The sequence below is a fragment of the Rhizophagus irregularis genome, chromosome 26, assembly GCF_026210795.1.
Source record: "Rhizophagus irregularis chromosome 26, complete sequence".
Taxonomy (NCBI): Eukaryota; Fungi; Glomeromycota; class Glomeromycetes; order Glomerales; family Glomeraceae; genus Rhizophagus; species Rhizophagus irregularis.
The window spans coordinates 316,476-342,162 of NC_089454.1; the positions used below are offsets into that span (position 1 = coordinate 316,476).

Sequence of the window (25,687 nt, forward strand, 5' to 3'; positions counted from 1 at the left end):
AAACACATTAAATTTATTATTAAAAAAAAACAAAAAAAGGATGTTACAAATAAGATATGTAACAGGCTGTTACAAATACATTTTTTCATTATATAATACTCTTCAATCCTACTAATCTGAATTGGAATGTACCGTACTTCGTAACCTTATTTCTGATCTTTATATGTTGTTTCCGGTGATAATCATAGTGTATAATGAGTGACAAATAAAAATCCAATGAGATATTGATACAGGAATGATAATTTGCTCAATGCAATTTCATGTGATTTAAATTGTGTATCAAAAAAAAAATATTAGCAATTGTTTAATTTGTTTCTATTTCTTATAACCAACCAGCTACCAATATTGATATACTCACCTTAAAAACTTATTCCAAACAATTAAAAAAAAGAAAAATAATTCTTCTACTGTACTGCTGGTATTATAAAGACTTTAAAAATCTTTTTTTTCCTTTTTTTTTTAAAAAAAAAACTTGGTATAATAAACAAAAAAAAATTGGAAAAGAAAAACTTTTTAGATGATATTGATTCTTTTTTTTTATAACTTTAATCTTTTAATAAATAAATGACTCAATAAACTAACTAAATTCGTAAATTATATTTAATACTGTAATTATATGTATAATTTTTTTAACATTGAAGTCTCAACCTTGTTTTCTATTTACAATATTCTTAATCATATTGATGGTAATGAAAAATTCGTTATATTAAATTGTATATGTGATAATGCAAACCTATGTAGAAGTATTTATAAATTCGTAAGAATTGGAAAAAAGTCTTAAGAGTATGTTTGTTGAATTCATAATAATAAAATGACATATTTTTTTTAAATCAAAAAATCTTAATGTTTTTCCTAAGTTAACATTCAGTGGGAGAAGTTGTCTGCTGTTCATCTTTCGATTTCGTCTCTGTATCTACTTCATTATCAGCATTCTCCTTCTTTTCTGTTTCTTCTACTTTTCGTCTTTTTACTCCTTTAAGTTCATCCAATTCATCGTTCAACTTTTGAATAAGTTCATCCTTAACTTTGGACTTTTGTTCAAGTTCCACAATATAATCATGTGCTATTCCATAAATAAATATAATAAATATATAAACATGCTGTAACTGGAAAAAATTCAAGTCACTATTATGTATTTCGGCTTACCTCTCTTTAATAAGAACAACTTGCTAACGTTTTTCATAGATCCATCAGATTTTCCATTAATATTATTTTTATTATCGTTATTTTTTACATCACCACTGTTACTGTTACTTTTATTTAACGTTGATTGATAAGGTACAACTTTTTTTAATTCATCAAAACTCTGTTTCAATGAATCTCTACGTTTTTGTTCGGCAGCTTTATGTGTTGTACGTCGTGATTCTAAACTTGAATGCACATCTGATGAATATGAAATTCCGAGGGACCTTTACAATAATAGATAAATATAAATAAAATTTTTTTAAAATTAAAAACACAATTCTTTAATTATTAAATAATCCCTACTTAGCTGTTCCTTCTAGAATGCTTCTGTAATTTGATTTTTTTGCCAATTGTTCAGCGACTTCATCTGCTAGTACACCTGGTAGCTTAGGCTTAAGACTCGGACTTATAGTTGGTTTTAATGAGTGAGGACTTTTTGAAGGTCCAAGAGCCAATGGAGATGAAGCATTTGGATTTGAGCGAATTGATTTTCTACCCAATGCAGAGGACGGAGAAGCTAAAATGATTTGAGGACATTCATAATGAGTTAGATAATATAATTGGAGGAATCATAATATATGGTGAACAATCCTACCTGATCCTGTATTAACAACATTAGTACGAATTTGATTTAATTGCGTTGGGGGTGTTGGTGCAATGAAAGTGGAGTCATCATCTTTTGAAGAAAGTTGCATTTGTTGAGATTGATCTTGACTATTTTGCTGATTTTGTTGCTGTTGTTGTTGATGATGTAAGTTAGAATTTGATTCATTTTGACCTGATTTTGGCGAATTCGGTAGTTTCCTTTTCATTTTCATTAAAGAAGAGGGCGTGATTGGAGATATTTTGTCTGATGAATCACTAATACTTGCTGGAGGATGCGTATTCGTTGCATCTGATACCAAATTACCTCCAAGGCTTAAATTTGGCATAGCCTCTTGTAATGATGGTGCTATTGAAGTTGCAACCATGTTATTCATCAAAGGAGACGTCAACTCTAACAATGAAAGCATTATTGAGTTACTATGCAATTTATTTGGCGAACCTGTTATGATACTTGGTAAATCTGTGTTCACATTATACTGTCCATTTGGGCTGTTACTGTTATTTCCGTTGTCGCTATTACTCTTATTACTATTAATTATAAGTGATTTTCTTCTAGATTGTGATATAGGATTGTTAATGTTCGGAGAAGTCCTGTGATGTTTTATTTTTTTATTCTGATGACTAGTCGAAGAAGTGATGTTCATAGATGCATCGGGAGATATTGTAGGCGAAATTTGAGGAGATAGGATGAAATTTAAATTGTCCAAAATGAACTATAAAAAATATTTAGACGAATAAAATCTCGTTATTCTCTGCAGAAGAAAAAAAAAGTGAAATAGAACCAATAAATAAGAAAAAAAATAATAATAAACTAACCTCATCGTCTTTATAAGTATTCAAGTTTCCAGAACCAGGTAACACATATGGAGACATCATAATTGCATCTGAACCTTCGGGAGTTGGCAACATATTAGCATAGTAATTATGAGAAGGTTGTGAAGTCAAGTTAGCTGACGACACTAATTGATTAGCAGTAGCAGAACCATTATTTCTATTGTTATTTGTTGTTTGTCTTTGTTGAGGATCAAAAAATAAATTCAGGCCATGATAAAACTCGAGATCAACTTCATTAGAATTCGAGTTTAGACCCGTATTGTCAAAATTTGGGTAAGTTGTCATATTTTTTTCTATTCTAAGGATCAAATGGAATTTAACATGTAACAAAGGTCTATAGAAATGACATTTAAAAGCGAACTACTGGAAAAAAAAATGAAAATGAAAAAAAAATTTTTTTTTCGCAATTTTAAATATAAAATAAAATTGAACATTTATTTATATTGTTTGGAAAATTATAAAGCCATCTAACTCATAATAGGAAACTTCAATATGTGATACCAGGCTAAATTGATTGACACTTGCTAATTCAATCATTTACATCCGCCAAAATATTTTTTATGAACCTTAAAATATATTTAGTTAGATATTAATGCAACTACGTAGTAAAGTTCATATAACTTATTCGGGGGATATGCTGATGAGCGACAACTTTACAGAATTCTTTATATAGTCAAATTTTTGGGAAAAAATAACAATATTATTTATTTAAAAGGCGAAAAAAAAGCTGCTCGTGCACAATGTAATTATGCATGTAATGCAAAGCATTCATAAGTAACGTAAATTACTGAAAAAATTTACCCGACGTTAAGAATAATTCTGGTCAAATTTCCTTATTTACATTTAAAAAATTACATAACGATGCAGAGCTTATCAAAATGATATCATCGCACATTTTTATTGACTCTAGTTTCAGATGCAGATGAATGAGATTTAAAACTTGGGGAACTCATTATGCGTTTAGTATGCAAAAAGAGCGATTTAAAAAGACTTTTTTTCTATAAAAAAAAAAAAAAAAAAAAATTTTTTCTACTTGAATGATTGCAACCAATCATATTCTATTTTTAACGGGCTAGCAGTTACTCACATAAACGATTTGCTACATAAAGATTATAAGGATTTTCGTACATGAGGTTATCTGATTGGTTTACATTAACCATGAGGTATTACAATGTATTATTACCTTGTGTTTCTCCTGAAATTTCAAAAGAGGAAATATACCGAAAGAGTTCCGATATTTACGGTTTCGGAAGTCATTGTGATTAATATAAAAAACGATCTTGCATATGAAATTTGCAAGAGTAAAAACTTGGAAATTGAAGAAATAATTTAATAAGTATTTGAGAAGTATGAGAAGGGATATTATTAAGAGATGATCAGAAATTACATCTTCAGATCCTGACACAACATATATTCAATGTACAGTACATCCTGTACATCATAATTACTAATTTTATTACTAAGATTTTTCCCCTATAAATTTTATTCTAATTTTACATACTTATTAATATCAAGGTTTAGTTATTTTTTTTTTTTGACAATATTTTATTTGTTTTACCGATTAACGATCTGATAAGGAAATTCTTAAAATTTTCGATAATCTTATCAATATAATTAATATTTAACAAATATTTGATCGGTTACAATTTAATCAATCTGTAACCATTCATTTGTCGGAGGTTTTCATTGTATGCAGCTAATGTTTTACTATTTCATTTTTTTTTTTTAATAACCTCATTTAATCACACAAACACCTAACTTACAATGATCTTACTAATCTTTTTTCAGATAGTCGGGATATTCTTAAATTGGCATCTTTCCGTTATTTGATTCGATTAGGAATTTCATCCGAGTATATCCACCGAACGTCGATTATCTGTCAAATTGACCGATAGGTGGGTCCTCAGAAAATTTATGCAAGGGGTTATGAAGTTCAGGCGCAGTTGTCAGCAAGAGAATGTTGACGTTTACTGTTAATTGTTGTATGGAATTCAAAAGAATTTCGAAGTCGTGTTACGTAAATAAGAGATGTGGCTGTTCGTAATACCAAATTGATTTCAAAAATTCCATTGGCTTGCATGTAAATGATGCAATGACAATCGAACAAATCAATTAAATGTGAATATAGAAATTTTATTCTATAAAATAAAAAAATTATATGCTTCTTCATTCTTATGTTGGTTAAATTGCTAAGATTTTATGCGTGGCAACAAGAAAAATTAACAATTTTCAAAGCAATGTCAGATTCATTAAATAAGAACAAAATTGTATTAAATGTAACATGTGAAATTTTTCCAATGAATTTAGATGTGATGATCATATAAAAGGTGGTACAGTAGTATCGAATTCCCAAAAATACTCTTTTTTCGTTTCTTTTTTTTTTAAAAAAAAAAACCAATTTCAAGAGAAAATGTTCAATAGAACCCTATTTTTATCCAAAAGATATGAAGTTTGTATTCAAAACAAAATGTTAATAATTAATGTGATGATCAACTAAACTAATTTCGAAAATTATAATACGAAAAAAAAGTTGTCTCATATTAGGTCAACATTATTATCAAAGAGATCAACACCATCTCATTTTAGGAACATGGCATCGGTGGTTAATCGACCCCCTGAAAAAGATTGTACTGACATTACTCCTCCTTACACAAAATTAACTCAAAATTTGGCTTTTGTTCAACAAAAGATACTTAAAGATAAACCTTTAAGTTTAGCGGAAAAGATACTATATTCTCATTTATATGATCCTCGTGAATATGATGGTGGAATTGTTAGAGGGGAAACTTATTTAAAATTGAAACCTGGTAAAAAGTTTTTATTTCTTTATTAAAAGTTTTTTCCAAAAAATTCACGTGACTTTATGATGGATTAGATCGTGTTGCTATGCAAGATGCTTCAGCACAAATGGCAATTCTGCAATTTATGCTTGCCGGAATGCCAACAACTGCCGTCCCAGCATCAATTCATTGTGATCATTTAATTGAGGCGTTCCAAGGAGCTAATAAAGATGTCAAGGTATTGACAATTTTAAAATTAAATTATTTATCTGTTATTTCTAGTTCTTTTATTTTATACTATCGTTAGGCTGCAGAAATTTCCAATAAAGAGATCTTTGATTTCTTACAAAGTGCAGCTGAAAAATATGGTATAGCATTTTGGAAACCGGGAAGTGGTATTATTCATCAAATTGTATTAGAGAATTATGCGGCACCTGGTGGACTTATGCTTGGAACCGGTTGGTTGATTTTTTAATTTTATGATTTTTAATTTATATAAATTCTAAACGATTTCATGTTCTTAAAGATAGTCACACACCGAATGCTGGAGGCTTAGGTATGGTTGCGATAGGAGTTGGTGGTGCTGATGCTGTTGATGCAATGGCAGATATTCCATGGGAAATTAAGGCTCCAAAGATCATTGGTATTAAATTGAATGGAAGTTTATCCAAATGGTCAAGTCCGAAAGATGTTATTTTAAATCTGGCCGGAAAGTTGACCGTTCGAGTAAGTATCAAGATGCGAGATTTTGAGCAGAATTACTTTTTGAATTATGGTTTAATATGTTGACTGATTATAGGGAGGAACAGGTCATGTTCTTGAATACTTTGGACCAGGAGTTGACACATTATCATGCACTGGAATGGCTACTATATCTAATATGGGAGCTGAAGTAAATATTCATGTATTCTTTATTCCTGTAACCAAAGTAGTTCTTATTCATATATAAATTTAAATAGGTTGGTGCGACAACTACTGTGTTTCCATTTAGCAATAGCATGTATTCATATTTAACGGAAACACGAAGACACACAGTTGCGGAAGAAGCATTAAAAAATGCTTCATACCTTAAAGCTGATAGCAATGTACATTACGATCAATATATAGAATTGAACTTATCAGAAATTGAACCTCATATTAATGGACCCTTTACTCCGGATTTATCAACTCCGATAAGCAAATTTGCTGAAGTTGTTGCAAAGAATGGATGGAAGGATGAAGTTAAAGCTGGTTTGATTGGAAGTTGTACCAATAGTAGTTATCAAGTAAGTATTTGATCTAGCTTTTTAATCGATTTTGAACTTTTTTCTTAATATGTTAATATAATATAGGATATGAGTCGTGTTGTTTCATTAGCCAGTCAGGCATTGGATAAAGGAATACAGCCAAAAGGAAAATTTTTTATAACACCTGGAAGTGAACAAATAAGGGCTACAATGGAAAGAGATGGTCAAACTGAAATATTAGAACAAGTTGGTGGTAAAATTTTAGCAAATGCTTGTGGTCCTTGTATTGGTCAAGTAATTATGAATTTATAATTGGTTTATTTATCTTTCTTATACAGAGAAAAGATTTTCTTAATGTAAAGGATTTTCTTTTTTTATTAAGTGGAAAAGAACCGATATTAAAGAAAATGAAGAAAATGCTATTCTCACTTCGTTTAACCGTAATTTTAGGAACAGAAATGATAATAATCCTAATACAATGAATTTCCTGGCATCTCCTGAGGTAAATTATATTCTAAATGATCTATTCTTCCTCTATATTTATTAAAAAAAAAAAATCTATTTATTACTTATAGATTGTCACAACTATGATATTTGCTGGAAAATTATCATTTAATCCCATGACTGACGCTCTAATAGATAAAGATGGTGAACCATTTAAATTTCAAAGTCCACACGGCGATGAATTACCACATCAGGGGTTTGCAGATGGTTCGTTTAAAATGTTTTAACATTATTTATTGAAACCTGTTGAATCACAATTAAATTACATGTTTATATAGGCAACGAAGACTTAGAACCGATAATTACAGTTGGTAATTCATCAACGAAAATTACTATACCAGAAAATTCTAGTAGACTTCAAAAATTAGAACCATTTTCCCCATGGCATGGAAATGAATTTAAGGAATTGAAGGTATTAGTTAAAGTTAAAGGAAAATGTACAACAGATCACATATCAGCAGCTGGACCTTGGTTAAAATATAAAGGACATCTAGAAAATATATCAAACAACACTTTAATTGGAGCTTTAAATGCTGATAATGAAAAAATTAATGTTGTAAAAAATGATTTGACTGGAAAGGTAAATGTTTGTGAATTTGGAATTGGTGTAAATTAAATTTGGATAAACAAAAAACATTTATAATTTGTTTTAATATAGGATGGAAATATACCAGAAGTTGCACGATATTATAAAGAAAATAATGTTCCATGGATAATCGTAGCGGATGTAAGTTTATATATATCTTTATAATGTTTCATTTAAGAGAAATAACATATAATTTAATAATTCTCTCTTATAGCATAATTATGGGGAAGGATCAGCAAGAGAGCATGCCGCTTTACAAGTTAGATACTTGGGTTGTCCATTAATAATTTCCAAATCATTTGCACGTATTCATGAAACAAATTTAAAGAAACAAGGAGTATTACCTTTGGTATTTAAAGATGAAAAAGATTATGAATTATTTTCTGGAGGAGATATAATCGAAACTGTTGGGGTTGTTGGATTGGAACCTGGTAAAGACGTTATTATTAGGGTTAAAAAGCATGAAACTGATAAAGAATTTGAAGTTGTGACTAAGCACACGATGTCAAAGGATCAAATTGAATGGTTTAAAATGGGAAGTGCTTTAAATCTTATTGCTAATCAACGATTTTGATTTAAATTCTATAATTTAAATTAATGAGTTATAATCTGCATGCACATCTTAATGATCTTAATGAAATTTATGTGATCTCTCTCAAATTTGTAATTAAACTCATATATTAACCTTATGCCCTCTTTTAACATAATTTTCATATTTGTTATGGATAAATGATCGTATATGTAATTTTCTACCTAAATTCTAACCACCTTATTTAAGCTTTTGTGCACCTCATAAATATATTTTAAATTATGAAATTGTTATGATTTTGACCAAGTTAATAAAATTATGTTATATTTTATTTAGATTTAATAACTGCTACTACAGTCAGACCTCCATAATTGCACACCCCTTGTGACCATATGCATAATTTTCAAAATAGTGCATTTAAAGTAATTAGAGATCATATAAGCTTGGGACCGAACCAGAGGGTGCATTTAGAGAGGGTATACATAGTGGGTGCATTTATGGAGAGTGCAATTATAGAGGTCTGACTGTATTCATAGCAAAACTTTTATGTACGGGAAGTTTGGAATGCAACAGCAAGGGAAATCTATTAGATTCAGAACAACTGGAAGGGTTAGAAAAGCAATATTTAATCCTAAATAAGATCCCCTTAGGCTCTCTCTTTTAGTAAGTTATACTTTAAGTCAAGGAAATAAAAACTGTAAGTAAGAGTAGTTCTACCTGAAAGGGTAACTATTAATTAACACTTTTGCAAAAAAAAAGTCAAAATCAACCTATTACATTTAAATTATTATAATAAGTTTATAAATTTCTTTAATATATAAATTAATTAATAATTATTCTATATAGATAAAATAATATAATTATATTTTTTTAAAAGATTAATTGGTTATCAAAATTAAATAATAATTTTTTAGTCAAAAAAATTAAAATTAAATATGTATAATTAGCAATAATTAAATACAATCAAGCGAACTTCCAGTTCAACGCTTTTAGAAATAAAAGTTCAGTATATGGAAGGTGTTTGATAAATCAAATTTTTTTTATATACAGGTAAAAATAAAAATTCATGTGATTTTTCATATAGTATTCACGGTATAAAATTTTTATTATGTAAAAAAAAATTACATTGATATAAAATATTTAAAAAATTATATTACTAATAAAATGTAAATGTTCATAATAAAATGTTATATTATTAATTATTATAATATTAAGTCATGCACGATCCATCATATGTTTAACCAACTGTAATCTAATACTGATTGATTTTATTGATGAAACAAATAATTTGTTTCTTAATATATTTCTATTATTAAATCCCATAATAAAAGTATCAGATAGATTATCAAGAAAATAAAGATAATACTTTGTCTGATGATGCTAATGCTTTTGAAGTGGATATTTTAGGTTGTAGAATTAATTCTTCTTCTTCAAGATCTATTTCATTTGGTTTTACTATATTTACAATTCTCTCTCATAATTATCATCATCATCAATTAAGATAAATTTCTTAGCACTCATTCATTAATCCACTAAAAATAAAATTACTAAAATTACTATATTAATTCAATAATTTTTGGATCTTTTCTATTTCATTCAGGTTATCATCATTTTGTTTTTTATCAAAAGGTAATGGTAAAGGCGAAGATGAAGGTGAAGGTGAAATTGGCAACATCCAGTTTTTGATCAGCAATTATGAATAGTTTAACTTGTTACAACTTCTCAAGTTTTTGCTCAAAATGAAATAGAGTCACTTTAGGAACTGGTATATTTAACTTCATATTATTATCATAAACTTTAATTCTATTTTTTGAGTCTTTTGCAATATTATGCCTAAGATTAATAAATTATTAGAATATGTGCTATTAATTTTATAATTTAATTTTATAATAAATCATTACAAACCTTGAATGAATTAATAATGCCGGCTAACGTCAGCAAGTTCAGATTACTAACAGAATGAACTGGTGTATTGTCTATCAAGAAAAGGATTTTTCTATTTTGCCTTTTTATTCTTTGATTTAAAAGTTCTAAATATTTATTCCAAATAAACGTTTATATCCAGGCACTTTTATTTCAATAATAATCCACAAGAAGCTTTGATTTATCAATTTCTTTTAAATCTCTTAGCGTTTGATATTTATAAATAAAAAGTACATGCTGGAAGTTTAATTGAACCAGTTGCATTAAATGTTAATAAAAGTGTAATACTATTTTTCAATTTTTTTGTTTCAGAAAGAAGACCAATATATAATATTTTAAAAGATTCTAAATAAATTAAATAAATAAAATATTTTTATATATTTATCATAATTACTTTTTAAAATCTACATATCGTACATAGCAATTTACCATTCCATTTTTTTCATGTGGCCTTATATAATTATATTAAGTTATGCAAATAAAAGAAAATGTTTATCAAAAAATTATACTAGGACTTAAAGTAATTCATGAATCAAATTTATAATATATATATATAAGTTTCAAATGTTCAACTACAAATATGTATATGTTTTACATCAAAATCAGTAGTAACAATATTAACACTATTTTCTTGGATTCATTTATTGTCAATAGCTAGTTAGCGTTTGATCATTGAATTTCTCAATTATGCTATTGTTCAAATTCTTATTCTTAATAATATAAGCATATGGGCTGATTTGAATCCGATCACATAGTAAATTTGGGTGATAAGATCAGGTGTAACGTGATACTATTATGCATATAAGCTGCATATCATAGTAAAAATTTGTGACTTTATCATGAAGAACCAATCTTCGTTAAATCAAAACAACTGTAATCGCGAGTTGCAAATTGGTTTCAGATTGGTTTTTGCTGCATCGCAAAGAGTTAGGAAAAAACTTTTAAAAAGTTTTTCGCTATAAAGTTAGTTTTGCTTGTAATAATAAAATATTTTTACGCGTATTCTGTATTAAAATGGCGTATGTGTTAGGGTCAAGTCAAGAAAATAACCGAAGTAACCAAAGTGAAACGCTATTTTTTATAAACGGTACTTTTTTTCTTTAATTATAATTAAACTTGGGATTATATAGTTAATATATTACCAAATACTTTCTAATAAAATATTATTTAGATGGCTATTCTATGAGAAATTTTTCTTATCAATATCCTGCAAGTCCTTTTATAACATCACAATACATATCAGGAAACCGACCCTTTTATTTTTGGTATAAAGTAGTGTCTTTAGGATATTATCCAACACCAGTTAAACTTACACAAAAAAATTCTAAAGATTGTATTCAATATCAAATACCTGATAACTATAGTGTTGAAACTGAAGTTTCTAAAATAAAGATCCGTTGTGAAACAAAGTATCAACCAAATGGAAAAGTAAGGTTTACAATTGTGTGGAAAGAAAATAGATCAGAGTGGAGTATATACAGTGATCGCTCTGCAACTAGTGTTGTTAATGCGTTCTTAAAGGTATTATTATTATTTTTTTTTCAAAACTGAACTTTTAATAATTATTTTTATTGATCTTATTAATTATACAGAAAAATAATCGCCCAAATTCTAATTTATCGGGAGTATACATTTTTGGGTTTGATATTGGACGATTGCATGAATGTCGCTTAGAAACAATGGGTGCTCCTATTACATTAGTTAACAAAAGAAAAAGGCCTCTAACAACGATTCAAACCATCTCAGGGCAAAATAAAAGATTTGCATCTTTAGGCAGAGAATCTGGAAAGGCAATTAGATCTTTGATTAAAAAACATCAATTGACTGATGAAACTAATCAACCAATTATTCATATTCATAAAATTGAATTGGATTTTAATGGCGAAAGTATTATTTTAACTTACAATCTACCTGATAATAAAAATGAACTTACAAAAATAGATGCTATTGTTAGAGCTTGTGATGAATCATTGTTAGCACGTGATGGATATCGGCGGCTTGCTGCAGTTGAAGCATTTCTTATACGTGAATATTTGATAGCTAATCGTAGGGTTGAAATTACAAATCTTATTAATAAAGATCTTAGAATTGGAACATTTAACATCAATAAAAGTGATAATGATCTGTTAAATCATTTAGAATCTGATGATGGTATAATAGTTGATGAGGCAGAAATTGGAAATGGTACATACAGGTCAATTTACACGATTTTACAAACTTTAATACCATTATGGAAAGAATCATCTCCTGCAATCATTAATTCTGGTGATACACTTAAACTTAAGTTTGGTGGAGATGGTCGCAATGTTGGTCGTAAGCAAAGCCATGTAATGATGACGATTTGTCTTTTAAATGAAGGAGAAGAAGTCTTAAAACCGGAACATCAATACTGGTAATAAATTTATTGTGATTTAATAACCAAAAATTAATTTAAATTATTAAATTTTTTTTTTTTTAGCATTTGTCTTTATGTTGGACGAGAAAAATATGATGACCTTGCTAAGATAGGAAAATTATTTCAACATCAGCTTCTTGATCTCCAAAATAACGGAATATATAATAAAGATGGGAATCATTGGCCAGTGGAATTGTTTTTTTCTGGTGACTGGAAGTTTATGTATATAATAATGGGATTGAACGCCCCAAATTTGAAGTATTTTTGTTTATATTGTAACTGTCAATCTGAGTTACGCTGGGATATGGATCAAAATTTTGAAAATTCAGGAAATCATGCCTGTAATGTTAAAGGTTTTTTTTTCATGATTATTTTATTACCAATTAATTAAAACTATGAATATTTACTAATAATTAGGTGAAAATAGAAAACCAGCATTATTTCCTGCAATAAATCAAGAAAATTATATTCCTGACGAATTACATCTACTTTTGCGCATTGTTGATGTTTTGATGGAATGCTTTTTTAATGATGTAATTAAAAAAAAAGAGTTTGAAAAAAAAATTAAATTAGAGATTGAACAAGCAATGCAAAACATTAAAGTTCATTTTGAGTTTTTCAAGTCAAGATCTACTAGTGGAAAGTGGGATTGGACTTCTTTAATGGGTCCTGATAAAAAGAAAGTATTGGAACATTTTCCAATTTCTCAATTTATTTCTGGCACTTGTGAACAAGAAATTGAAAAACTATGGAAGGAATTTCTCCGGCTTTATAAAGTTTTAAGAAAACCTTTTCTTTCAGACCAAGAAATTGATGCGTTTGAAATTGATGCCAAACAATGGATCCGTACTTTTTATTGTGCAACCGAAGGACGTCCCAATTCAATATCACATAAACCTGGATTATATCGCAAACAAGACGTAACCCCTTATATGCATGTTTTCGCACAACACATGCATCAATTTATGCGCCAATTAAAGATGAAAAACTTATTATTACGATATTTTTCTACTTCTAGTATTGAAAGAAAAAATCACGATCAGGTAATTTGTAAATTTATTTAAAAAGGATATTTTATTACATATATTAATATTAATAGACCTTTTAATTAGGTTCGGTTATTTTTTGGTGGTACCACTATGGGTGGTGGAACTGAAAAAAAATTGGTAGTATATAATATTATGTCTTTTGAAAATCGTCAACTTTATTACTTAGTTAACAAAACTCCCAAAGAAATTAATGCTAGGAATATTGATTCTAACAAAAAAGTAAATTAAAATATCATACATAGTGCTTTTGATCTAAGAATAATTGTTGAAGAGGAGAGCGTGATAAAATAATTCTATATTGTGATTGATTATTTTTGGTAGTAGGCGTTGTAATATGACTTTCAGATTCTTGTAATTTTTTTTCGTCATTTCTAATAAAAAGTAATAAATACTTTAATTCATATAAATTTTGCACATAAAATTTAAAAACTTACTCGTTTACAAATTCTCCCGAATCTGTTGTAAAAGTGCAAGTGACAACACCACATTGAAATGTCCGGTTGTTTTCAACTAATTTGGTCTGTGTCCAACTAAAAGTAACCTCATGACTTTCCTCATAATTCACAAATAGTACATATCCGGTTGTTTTTGTTATTGGATCCTGTCGACAACTCCAATGTTCATAATTCAAAATTTGTTTCAACCTTTGTTCCCCCACCTCACCTTTAAACGTGCAATGATATTTTCGTAATACTGTATTGTATCTAAATGAAGGTTCACTTTGAAATAAGTAAACAAAGACATTTTCAGGGAAAACATTTATTAAAACCCGTTTAGTTCCCACAGAATGTCTATTGAAACCAAGACGCTTTTTAATGAGAATTATAAATGCATCCTGGTAAGATATAAGTTGTTCAAAAGAAGGCCGAAGTAGTAAATGGAAGTGTGGTATAGTTTTGTTGTTTCGGTGTTTAGTTCTTTCATGAGTCAAAAGTAGTTTTCGTGAAATAAAAGTCTCTTGGCAAAGGCAACACCTGAGCGTCATATCAAGTTTAAAAACGCGTTAGTTGCAAAACACGGTCTAATCTTTATCAGATTTTGATGGGTGACAAAGTTTTTATTGGTTGCCATGGTTATCACAAATTATTCACAAAATGTCACGTTGATGATAAAATCGAATGGAGTCAAATCGGCCCATATGGTTATTGTGAAATAATACCGCTAGTTGAAATACAAGATATGCGTCATCATAGCCGAATATTTAGATTATAAGATAAATCCTTTTTGAGATTTTATTGTTAAGATTTTGATAGATACCTTTTTATATATATTATTTTCTTATCACGTGATATAAATCAGTTGCCGATTTGCGTCAGATGATACTGGCCTACATTATCAGCAGCCATTATTTGATTCACGTTAGCTGTCAGCTGATGCAAATCATTGTATTTACGCTATGAAGCTAATTTATTTGAATATAGTTCAGTAATTAAATATAGCTCTTGTGTATAATTATTAATTTACAACCACAAATACTTATAACAAATTTTTAGGAAGATCAATGTAATTTAGTCAGGTTAGAAGGGATTGCATTGTTTTATTATGATCATGATATAGTTAATAAAATATTAGACAATAATAAAGAGCAATTTTTGTCATAATTGTCAAAAAAATCATTTTCAAAATTTATTCAATTCTTTGGAATTACTCAAGATCCAAATAATTTAAATTATATAATTGTAACGAGTACCAGCTGCTTCAAATCATCTGTTTCTTGTTCTAAAATTTTCCTTTTATGCTTCAAAAGCTTATTTTTTTCTAACAAGTAGATTTGATCAACTTTTAAGTTTGGGCTCCAGATCTATATAAATCCTTTCATTTTTTAAAAAAAGTGATACTTTATTATTTAAATTAATATTAAAACTTGAATTTATTAGAAGAGTTTAAATACAAATGGCTGTATCCCAAAAGGTGTTTTATATTAAATAATTTTTTAAATAAAGAATTTTGTTAGTTTAAATTATATGTAAATATTATATAAATGAGTAATAAATAATAACTAATAAGCGAAGTATAAAGCCCTTAACGATAATGCATTGTTAATTAAACAAATAAAACTATATTTGTTTAAAAGCTATTAATACTTATTACATTACTTTATTATTAAAGTTGTTATTTACTATTATTTATTAATTATTACTATCTACTAAAATATTAAAAATGTTAATATTATTATTAATTGAATTATTCAAATATTAAATGCAAGCAAAATTAATTTTAAAATTCGATTTCAAAACTTGCATAGTCAATATCCTTTACGCCTAACTTTAAAATAAATGAATATACTGTATCATGTTAATATTTTCACAGATAAAAGTGTCATAATGGTATTAATTAAGCAGTATGTTTTAGAAACAAATTATCTCCAGCAAAATATTATCAATTATCAATGAGTTTACTTTACTATAATAATTTCTATCTAATAGCAAGTATAAAACGGTCAAATATATAAACTAAATTAGTTATACTTCTTTTTTGAACGCTTTTTTCTTGAACTCTTCTTTTTTTTCTCTTTCATGTATTTCTTTTCGAGAGGGATAAGATAATGCAAATTACCTGAGAGAAAATAAATAGTTATAAAAAATAAAAATTTTAAAATGAACAAATTTTGCACATACCATAATCAACTTCAACAATCTTTTTTTCAATACAGTCTACGATCCATTGCGCACATTTAATCTCAAGTCCATTTGTCACTCTTTTCACTCCTTTGAGGTAATTCTCATAAAAAAATAATGAATTTGTCATAAAATCCAAATTAAATACACGACTGAAGCAGTCCAGAAAAAGTAATCCATAGTAAAGTTTCCTAATAATGATGATATGATCGAAGCCATAATCTATAACTTCCTCAACATTACCGATAAGTTTTTCTTTTATATAACTGATATAGTCTTCTTGATCTTTATCGTGGATCTCAAATTCAAGTGAATTTGCAATATAGCACCGGTTAGAATTTATAAATTTATCAACTACAATTGGCAGAAAATTGCGATGCTCTTGTACTCTATCGTTTTCATCATTTAATAACACTTGAGATACAGATGCATCTTCTGCATTTTTCCATTTCTTAGGTTGATCATTTGGAAGTACAAGGTGGCACGCTTTTCTTTCCGCTTGTGCAAAGCCATCAGGAGTATTAATAATGACAAGTACACATAATGAAGCAACGTAATTTTTTATTTGATCTATTTAAATCAGGTTAAATTCTCTTTTCGCGCGTAGTAGGCATACAGTATAAAATAAACCTTTTTCCCAGCGCATTTACGCAAGAGATTGCATATTAAAAAAAGTATATCTAAAAAACTTGATCCACCAATAAAATCTCTTAATAAAATTACTATGCCTAATCATGTCCAGTTTATCATTGCTCAACTCTTCGGGAGTCATGCCTTTTTTGATCTTAACCGCTGTTTTTTTGTTCATTGGTCCAGTGTTAATCATGGGGATTGCTACCATGTGGTCAAATCTCAAACAAAAAATTTCCGATGAACTTTCTGCACGTGTCACTAGAATCGTCAATGATCTTAATACAAAAAATAATACACCGAAAATTGAAAACATCTTCAATAAACTTATCGCGGAAATTAATTCTAAAATCGCAAAAGAACTTACTGCACGTATTTCCGAAATTAATTCTACTTTCACTGCGGAGCTTGTGGGAAACAACAAATGAACTTAATAAGAAACTTACCAGAGAAATCGCTAAAATCAATTCACGTGATGCTGGCTACTTTTCTGAGGCGTAGAAAATTTTATCGATGATCAACGATATTGAAGAGGCAACATTTCATCTGAATTCAATTCGGTCAGGGCCTCTATTGAAGCTATCCAAAATGAAATGATCCAACGTTATGCAATTGCCCAAAGACTTCAGGTCGAATTTGATCAGCTGAGTGTGGCCAATCATTCCTCTAGTAGCGAGAGTTCTTCTAGTCGATTATCTGATTCATCTCTTGAAGAAAACAGGAACCGTTTTAAGCGAGTTTTTAATTCGAATAGGGAGGGAGATAGTTTGGATTATATGTTTGAAACTGTGAGACGCGAAATTCGACAACTTACTGGAGAAAAGATTGGGAAGGGCACCGTGAAAAGTTTTTATTATAGTGAAGGGAGTCCAAAATATGACATAGTAATGTTAATTATGAGATGGGTAAATAATAAAGAATATAGTGATAGTGTAAATAATAATGCGGAGTAGTGAGAAGGAACCGCCATATTTGGCTTAGGGGCTGGCGTGATTCCTCCCTTTAAACGAGATCTACTCTGATATCTTTTATTAGTTTCATTTTTTACTTAGTTGGCCAGCCCTTTCTCATGTATTACTTTATAAAAATATAATAAAGATTTTACTTTGATTTTTAAACGTGTTGTGTTTTACAAGTGTATAGGAATTTTTAACTTGTAGTCCATAAAGACCTCACTTTATTTTATAAAATTGTTCGCAACATAAAATAAACATGTTTCTGAGACATTGAGTGTATAAGTGATACCCGAAAATCGTTTGTGTGACTGTGCTTGTGTCACAGCGGGTGAAAAAAAACTACCATATATAGCGGGCCACAGTACCCCGGGTATCTTGCAAAAATCGGGGGTTTGACCCTGTACCCCCGGGTACTAAACAAAGCCTAAAAATTCCGTTTTTTGCGAATATCTCACGATCTACCGGTCCAATTTGAACGATCTTTTTTTTATTTTGAAGAGCTCAATGAGAGCTATCAAACAAAAAAAGATGGCTAAATCTGATCACTGGATCACGAGATAATTGTAAAATATCCCCCGGGTACTATACAATTCTATGAAATTTTTCAAGGGGAGTACTATGCATAGGGGGGATACTATGGCCTGCGATATACGGTAATTGGAAACTAAAGTCTGAAGTATTTCTTTATTCAACCTTGGAACGTATTACTTCTCACAACGATGTCCAACGAAAATAAATTTCACGATTATTTCAACTGAAATCATGAAAGTTGGAGCATTCTCGATTTTTTGAACGAGTGCAATCTAGAGTCGTTTGACCACAAGACGGACTGTTATATAAAATCACTCAGAGCAATCGCTGACTTTGATCATGGTAGCAGGCAAGAGTGCGCACGGATGCTTCTCGATGACTATAATAAGGCAAGTAAAAATTCTTTTCTATTGGAAGATAGTTTGAAGAGAACGTGGCGTGTCTGGAGGCCTGCTTGGTCGCCTGACATTCAAGGCTGTTCGCTAAGTCGCAAAACTGGGAATGACGTGTCGGGAGGCCTGCTTGGTTGTCTGACATTCAAGGCTGTTCGCTGAGTCTGCACTGGACCCACTGGCACAGGAGGCCTGCTCAGTCGCTATGATGTTTGGTGGGATGGAAATCAATGATGAATTGGGGATGTTAGTCAGAATACTATTATTAATTCTTTATTCTTTCCATACTTAGGGTGGCCGTAAAAAAGCAAAGGAGTGGAATGATAAACGTCCACATGGTCAGATTCACGTCCACCAACCAATTACAGGGAATGGAAATATATGTATTAGCGGTAATAACAATTTCACTGGACCATCATCGAAACTAGACCAAGAGGTATTTTTTTTTTGCTGGAAGTGATTCACCAATAGAAACTAACTCTTTCTTTAGTATTTAGTCTGATGATGATTTTCTACCTCCAAAAAATCGCCCAACAAAGCAGAGAAAGCAATTATCTCTTTCGAAGGTTAGAACCTTATGTTGCCTTGAATTTTATGCGAGCATTTTTTTTAATGGCTACTTTGTTACATCCACAGAACAAAGAATCGGTCGAATCGACTGCGTCAAAGAAGGTATGTGTAAGATTCAACCTATGGCAAGAAGCGGATTCCTCACTACTATTCGTTATGTGAACAGATCAAAACCAGTAGTAAGAATGTGGATGAAAAGGGAAACGATGATGACCCATCCCTTAGTAACGAAAGTTCGACCAGTTCTAATTCAGGATCATCAATATCAGGTTCAACACCACAAACAATTAATTCAGACGAAAATTGTGAACCTGTTGTTGACTCTACGGTCTCTACCCAAGATATTGAGGTAATTTTTAGAAATCTGGGCATACCTGACGCATGTTTTTATATCTTTCGTACTTATACAACAGGCCACGATAATTGATGAAACACTTGAAACCTTGGCCAAGGAAAGCCTCGTTAGAAATGAAGAATGGATTATTGGTGGTAAGATAAATGTTCGAGAGTCGCTAAAAAAATGGAAGCGCGAAAAAGTTCGTCCCCATAATGAGTAAGTTTCAGTTTATTATTTTATAAAACATCAAAGTAAATGGTGCATTAACTATCATTATGCGATATTAGTCTTGGATACTATGATATCATTGATATCACGCCTGGATCTAATAGTGATTTTGTTAATTCACTATCGAAATTCGAATATGAAGAAGTGATATGTTACGATCCTCCAAAATTACCGAATTTTGATTATGATGAAATCAAAGCACTAATCGTTAAAAATATCAAGGTGTTCGATAACTTTGTTATTATTATTGATTATCTTTCAAAAATGTCTAATTAGCAAGTCTTTTATTATAGGCGTCTGATTTTTGAAAAGCAGTAAATGAAAATTTCATGTCAACAAGAGGTGATAAGGATAAAGAATTCGCATGGGATTTTGCTTATCACTGTAGGCATCATCTTATTATAATAGTTTCTTTGATATCCGCACAATTATTAACTTTATGTAGGGCCAATTCTTTTGATCATGGAAATGATCTTCTTCATACCAACATGTCAGAAAGAATGTATCGAGAGATTTTCTTAACACCCGTAATTTGAAGTTTATTTCGAAAAAAAAGTACGGACCTGGATCTCTTTTTGTAAGTAATGGATTGTATCATTTTAAATTGCTATTTTTAACGATCATCAGATAAATATCAATTTGTTATCTATTTATTAAGTGGTGAGGTATGCTTATACGCATCGGCTGAAGACGCCAATTTAAAGAAGAACGACGCAGAGGACCGAAGTTTGGGACGAAAGATTGATGCCGTTTGGGCCACAAAACCTCCAAAGGTAGAGTTCGCAATTTGTGAAGTTAGTGGACCCCCCAACCAACGACTACATTCGCACTATTTACCGACAAAATAAAATGTTAAAAATAATGCTAAATAGAATAGCTCGAGTTTATGGTGGGGATAGTACTATTTTCAATTTATTAAAGCTTTACGCTTTGCAGATTTATGGTAAATGTTCTCAGTATATTTAATGATAATCTTATGTTTTTTGTCTTGGTTATTGATTTTTAAATAATTGTAGATCACAATGCAATTGTATACGAAATGATCGTACCGTATCGAGAATTATACTTATTTAGAGAAGTAATACAAACGGAATTACCAACAAGTCAAGTTAATTTAGTGCGGATGCGTCAATGCATCCCGAAATTCCTTTTATTTAAAGTATATGTCCTTATTTTTTTTGAGATATTTTTTCAATTAGTTCTTGTATGTACAAACTAAATTTATTCTATTGTTTATAGGAAATGCTTTGTAAAAGTTTAAGTGATCTACGTGAATATATTATGGAAGCTGGTTTACATACACCACCTGAAAAAATTAAAGCATCTCTATTTGTTACAGAAATGACGTATACGCCCCATCAAAAAAGGATAATAATAAAAAAGAAATAGGCAAGAGAGGAGGGGAAAAAAAGTAGTATATTTTATGTTGTTCAATAGTCAAAGAAAAAGTGTATAACTTCGTTTTTTTTATTAGTTAGCATATTTTGTTGAACTCGAGTTGTATCAATGCATAGTAAAAATATAATTGTAGTTATAACATAGTACATATTTGAAAATAAAGTATATAATCCCCTGTCGCACTAAGTGTCACTCATGATCACCTTCATACTAATTTTTTAAAAATTGCGAGTGATTAGCTGAGAAATGACCGGAAATCTTCGTTTAGTTATTTCCCGGCCTCATATAGATAGCCGGGAAATTACTAATTTTAGTTAAAATTGTTAGTATTAATAATGAGTGACATGCTCCAGGGGATTATCCATTTATTTTATGGGAAGGGGAACATAGGGTCCCATGAAATAAATAATACTAATTCCGTCCTCATGAATCCTTTGCCGGAAGCAATTGGATCGCATTGTACTAGGCAAAAAGTGATCAACATTACAAATTGTAACGTGCACGTGATTTTTCATCGTGTCTTAAAATAAATTACTGTCAAATTAACACTGGTTTGACGAGCTCGAACAAGCTTGTCCAGTCTCGGTCACTTGCTTAAGCAAGGAATATGGTAGCTTTTTTTCTTTAAAGCATTTGGCTAAAACGTTTTAATAAAGTTTTCCCAACAATTCAGTCTTATATTTTTATTTGTTTCGTAAAGGTGTATGAGAGTGTGTAATGCATTTTTGGAATATGTTCTCCTTTGTACCTTTGGTATTGCAGAAGATAGCCTAACTATTGAATAGGCATTTTCTTTTTTACATTTCTTAGATAGGTATTTCTTTTTCGAATTTATGAGAAAAAAAGGTACTGGGCCATTTACTATACTGTGCTATGCCACATGATTCATTCATTCTTCTGCGCAATTTTGCCAACCCTGGACAAGAGGGGTGATGTGTACACGGTCCAGATTGGTTGATCCTCGTGACTTAAGTTGCGGGGAAGTAAGGATGGTCATCGGTCCTACCGGTCCTACTCGGTCCTGGACCGGTCAGTCTCAGGACTTGTAGGACCGGACCACGGTCTTGCATTTTTTTGTGGTGCAGTAGGACCGGTCCTGAAGACCGACCAGTCCTCATACTGGTCTTCATATAATAAATGATTTTTATATTGAATAAACCTATTAATCTGACAAAGGTCTTCATAAAATAATATAAAGACCGGCCATTTCCAAACCAATAAATAATGACAATCACTCTTCCCACTTGTAGAGTTGCTTGTCAAAACGCTGAAACTCCAAAACTCCAAAAAAAAGCATTTAAGCAGAATATCTCGTCATCCAGTGATCATAAAGGGATGAAACCACCACCATTCGAATTGTCTCAGCAAGAAGCGTCAAATGGTGACTAAATCATGTTTCTAGAATTGATAGATAGTCGGTAATTATTGAATTTATTATCAAATAGTTTTGCTGACGTAATTTTTTTTATCAATTCTAAAATCATGATTTTAATACCATTCGATGCACCACAGTGAAACGATTCGAATGGTGGTAAAATCATCCTTTTATAATCACTGGATAGCGAGATATTGCGTTTTGAAGTATTTTTTCTTAAAGCTTTAAATTTTTTTTTAAAAAAAATTATATTAAAAATCATCCCAATTAGTGTTCATTTATAAAACAAGGCTATTCCTAATAAAGTTAGGGAAGAAAATCTTTTTTATTTGCAAAAAAAGAAAAAAGACTGATGGTCTTATTATATGTGATATAGGACTGAAAGACCACAGTCCTACACTAAGATGGACCAGTCCGTCTTTTTATGGTGTAGGGCTGTAGAATCGCAGTCTTCTAAACCCGATGAACATCTTTAGGGGGAAGTATCAGGAACTGTTTGGGAGCCAGGGTGATACAAATTTTTATGTTATACATCATGCAAAGCGCTTAGGGTTCTGATCGGTTTTGGTAATTATTGAACTGAACTGATCGGTTTCGGTATTAGAACGGTTTTGATATTCTAATTTACCGAACTGAACCTTTTGGTAAATTTACTGATCGGTTTCAGTAACTTCAGTTTCGGTATCAGTTTTGCGATTTACCGAACTGATTTACTGAACTGATATTTTCGGTATCAGTTTTGGTAAATTTTACTGATCATTTCAGTAAATTTACCAAACTGATTTGCCGAACGTTTCATGACGTTGATAAAAAATGTTGCAAAACATTTTTTTGACAATTTAATAAAAACGTTGCGAAACGTTTTTATTAGTTAATTTATTTAAAAAAAAATGTTTTGCAACGTTTTTTTTTTGATAATTTAATAAAAACGTTGTGAAACGTTTTTATTTGTTAATTTATTTTAAAAAAAATATTTCGCAACATTTTTTTTCATAACTTAATAAAAAATGTTGCAAAACGTTTTTTATTAGTTAATTAATTAAAAAAAAACGTTTCACACCGTTTTTTTTTGATAATTTAATAAAAACATTGCAAAACGTTTTTATTTGTTAATTTACTTTAAAAAAAAACATTTCACAACGTTTTTTTTTTGATAATTTAATAAAAACGTTGTAAAACATTTTTATTTGTTAATTTATTTAAAAAAAAAAACATTTCGCAACATTTTTTTTCATAACTTAATAGAAAACGTTACGAAACGTTTTTTATTAGTTAATTAATTAAAAAAAATGTTTTGCACCATTTTTTTTTGATAATTTAATAAAAACATTGCGAAACATTTTATTTGTTAATTTATTTTAAAAAAAACGTTTTGCAACATTTTTTTCATAACTTAATAGAAAACATTGCGAAACGTTTTTTATTAGTTAATTCTATATAAAAAAAGTGAATTGCAATACCGCAACTCACTTTTTTTATATAAAATCAATATAAAAAAGTGAATCACAATACCGCAACTCACTTTTTTTATATAGAATCTATATAAAAAAGTGAATCGCAATACCGCAACTCACTTTTTTTATACAAAATCAATATAAAAAAGTGAATTGCAGTATTGGGATTCACTTTTTTATATGATTTTAATATAAAAATGTTGAATCGCAATATTTCGAGAAAAACGTTGCAAAAATGTTTTTTCATACTAATATTATATTAAAAAAATGTTTCGTAACATTTTTTTTTAATATTTCAATAATAACGTTGCGAAAACATTTTTTTCATAATGTTATATTAAAAAAAACGTTTTGCAATATTTTTTTCAATATTTTAATAAAAAACGTTGCAAAAACGTTTTTTTTTCATAATATTATATTAAAAAAAAAGTTTTGTACTGTTTTTTTTCAATACTTTAATAAAAATAGTCCTGAAATTTTTGTTTTCAGGTCAGGTCGGGTCGAACAGACAATGATATAAGCTCGACACGATGACCTGAAAAAAAATTTCAGGTTAGGTTTATCAATTAACTGTACTGACTGACCCATTCGGAGAATCTAGAAATTATTAAAATAATTTTTTTCGTTTTATAGTTGAAAATATTGAATCAATGGAAATATTAATAGTCATGTCCTCTTAATGAGCAAGATTTTGTTTTAGTTGTTTTTGGATTACAACTTTGTATTGGACAAGTAATTTCTAGCTTTTATGAAGCATATGGATATCATAGTTATCATCAAGAACCAATTACAGATATTGAAAATATATCATATATAACTCACAAAGTTTTTACTCCTATACGTAATATTTTTTTAGCTTTAACAGAGGAGGGATGTTTTTTAATTACTCATCAACATCCAAAAAATGTTATTTATCATTTAAACATGCAAGATATAAAGGTTTTTGATGATAATACTCTTCAGTTATTAAACAAAGCAAAAATTTATTATAATTTTTTTAATTAAAAAGAAGTAATTCAGATAATTGCACAGAATTTATAACTTAGAGGTAAAGTTGTATAAAATTATAATAGGATTAGAACTTATATGCTGATTTTGTATAAAGCTATTAATATAAATTAAATGTATAAAGAACATATTAAAATTTAAATTTAGATCTGAGTTATTTATATATTCTTCGGGATCCTTCTATACTGCTCTTTGACTTAATATGTTTTACTTTTCTGTCACAAATTTTACTTTTTAATTTCATATGTTTCATCATCATTTCATTCTTTAACTTTTTACATGAGTTTCATTCTTTATTTTTATAGCTTTGTTCTTTTGTTTGCTTTGTTATTGTCATGTATTTTTTTGTGTATATGTACTATAATTACTAGTCCTGTTAAAAATAAATAAAATATGAGTTTTTTCTAATTAATAAACTTTAATTAAATTATAGTACAAAAAAATTTGCGAATAAAAGTATTGCAAATTTAATGAAAATAAATTAAATTAACCAATCAAAATTGATTGATGTAAAATATAAATTTTTAGGAGGGGTGATTTAACCTGGATTATTTAACCTGAAGGGCAAGTTAG

At 29.3% G+C, this 25,687-nt stretch overlaps 4 protein-coding genes across 4 annotated transcripts; 2 read left to right on the forward strand and 2 right to left on the reverse strand.

Moving 5' to 3' along the window:
• Positions 1 to 303: 303 nt before the first annotated feature.
• OCT59_017235 (uncharacterized protein) lies at positions 304 to 3,024 on the reverse strand. Its single transcript, XM_025318894.2, has 5 exons — positions 2,608 to 3,024; positions 1,781 to 2,504; positions 1,489 to 1,702; positions 1,147 to 1,409; positions 304 to 1,063 (listed from the first exon to the last, which is right to left on the reverse strand). Exons 1-5 carry the CDS (start codon positions 2,908 to 2,910, stop codon positions 858 to 860), a joined length of 1,710 nt encoding a protein of 569 aa, XP_025175129.2. The 5' UTR covers positions 2,911 to 3,024; the 3' UTR covers positions 304 to 857.
• A 2,011-nt stretch (positions 3,025 to 5,035) lies between these two features.
• OCT59_017236 (aconitate hydratase) lies at positions 5,036 to 8,409 on the forward strand (the record flags this gene model as incomplete). Its single annotated transcript, XM_025318893.2, has 13 exons — positions 5,036 to 5,074; positions 5,156 to 5,432; positions 5,501 to 5,643; positions 5,713 to 5,863; positions 5,932 to 6,131; positions 6,205 to 6,297; positions 6,365 to 6,670; positions 6,737 to 6,925; positions 7,014 to 7,133; positions 7,207 to 7,342; positions 7,414 to 7,715; positions 7,794 to 7,862; positions 7,936 to 8,409. The coding sequence occupies 13 exons, from the start codon at positions 5,036 to 5,038 to the stop codon at positions 8,293 to 8,295; spliced, it is 2,385 nt and encodes a 794-aa protein (XP_025175128.1). The 3' UTR covers positions 8,296 to 8,409.
• Positions 8,410 to 16,075: 7,666 nt separating this feature from the next.
• On the reverse strand, positions 16,076 to 17,076 carry OCT59_017237 (uncharacterized protein; the record flags this gene model as incomplete). The annotated part of the gene is made up of 3 exons (XM_066137360.1): positions 16,076 to 16,173; positions 16,236 to 16,805; positions 16,959 to 17,076. The coding sequence occupies 3 exons, from the start codon at positions 17,074 to 17,076 to the stop codon at positions 16,076 to 16,078; spliced, it is 786 nt and encodes a 261-aa protein (XP_066003954.1).
• Positions 17,077 to 18,949: 1,873 nt separating this feature from the next.
• OCT59_017238 (uncharacterized protein) lies at positions 18,950 to 20,155 on the forward strand (the record flags this gene model as incomplete). Its single annotated transcript, XM_066137361.1, has 7 exons — positions 18,950 to 18,994; positions 19,037 to 19,180; positions 19,242 to 19,310; positions 19,381 to 19,416; positions 19,481 to 19,663; positions 19,728 to 19,867; positions 19,939 to 20,155. 7 exons carry the CDS (start codon positions 18,950 to 18,952, stop codon positions 20,153 to 20,155), a joined length of 834 nt encoding a protein of 277 aa, XP_066003955.1.
• Positions 20,156 to 25,687: the final 5,532 nt, after the last annotated feature.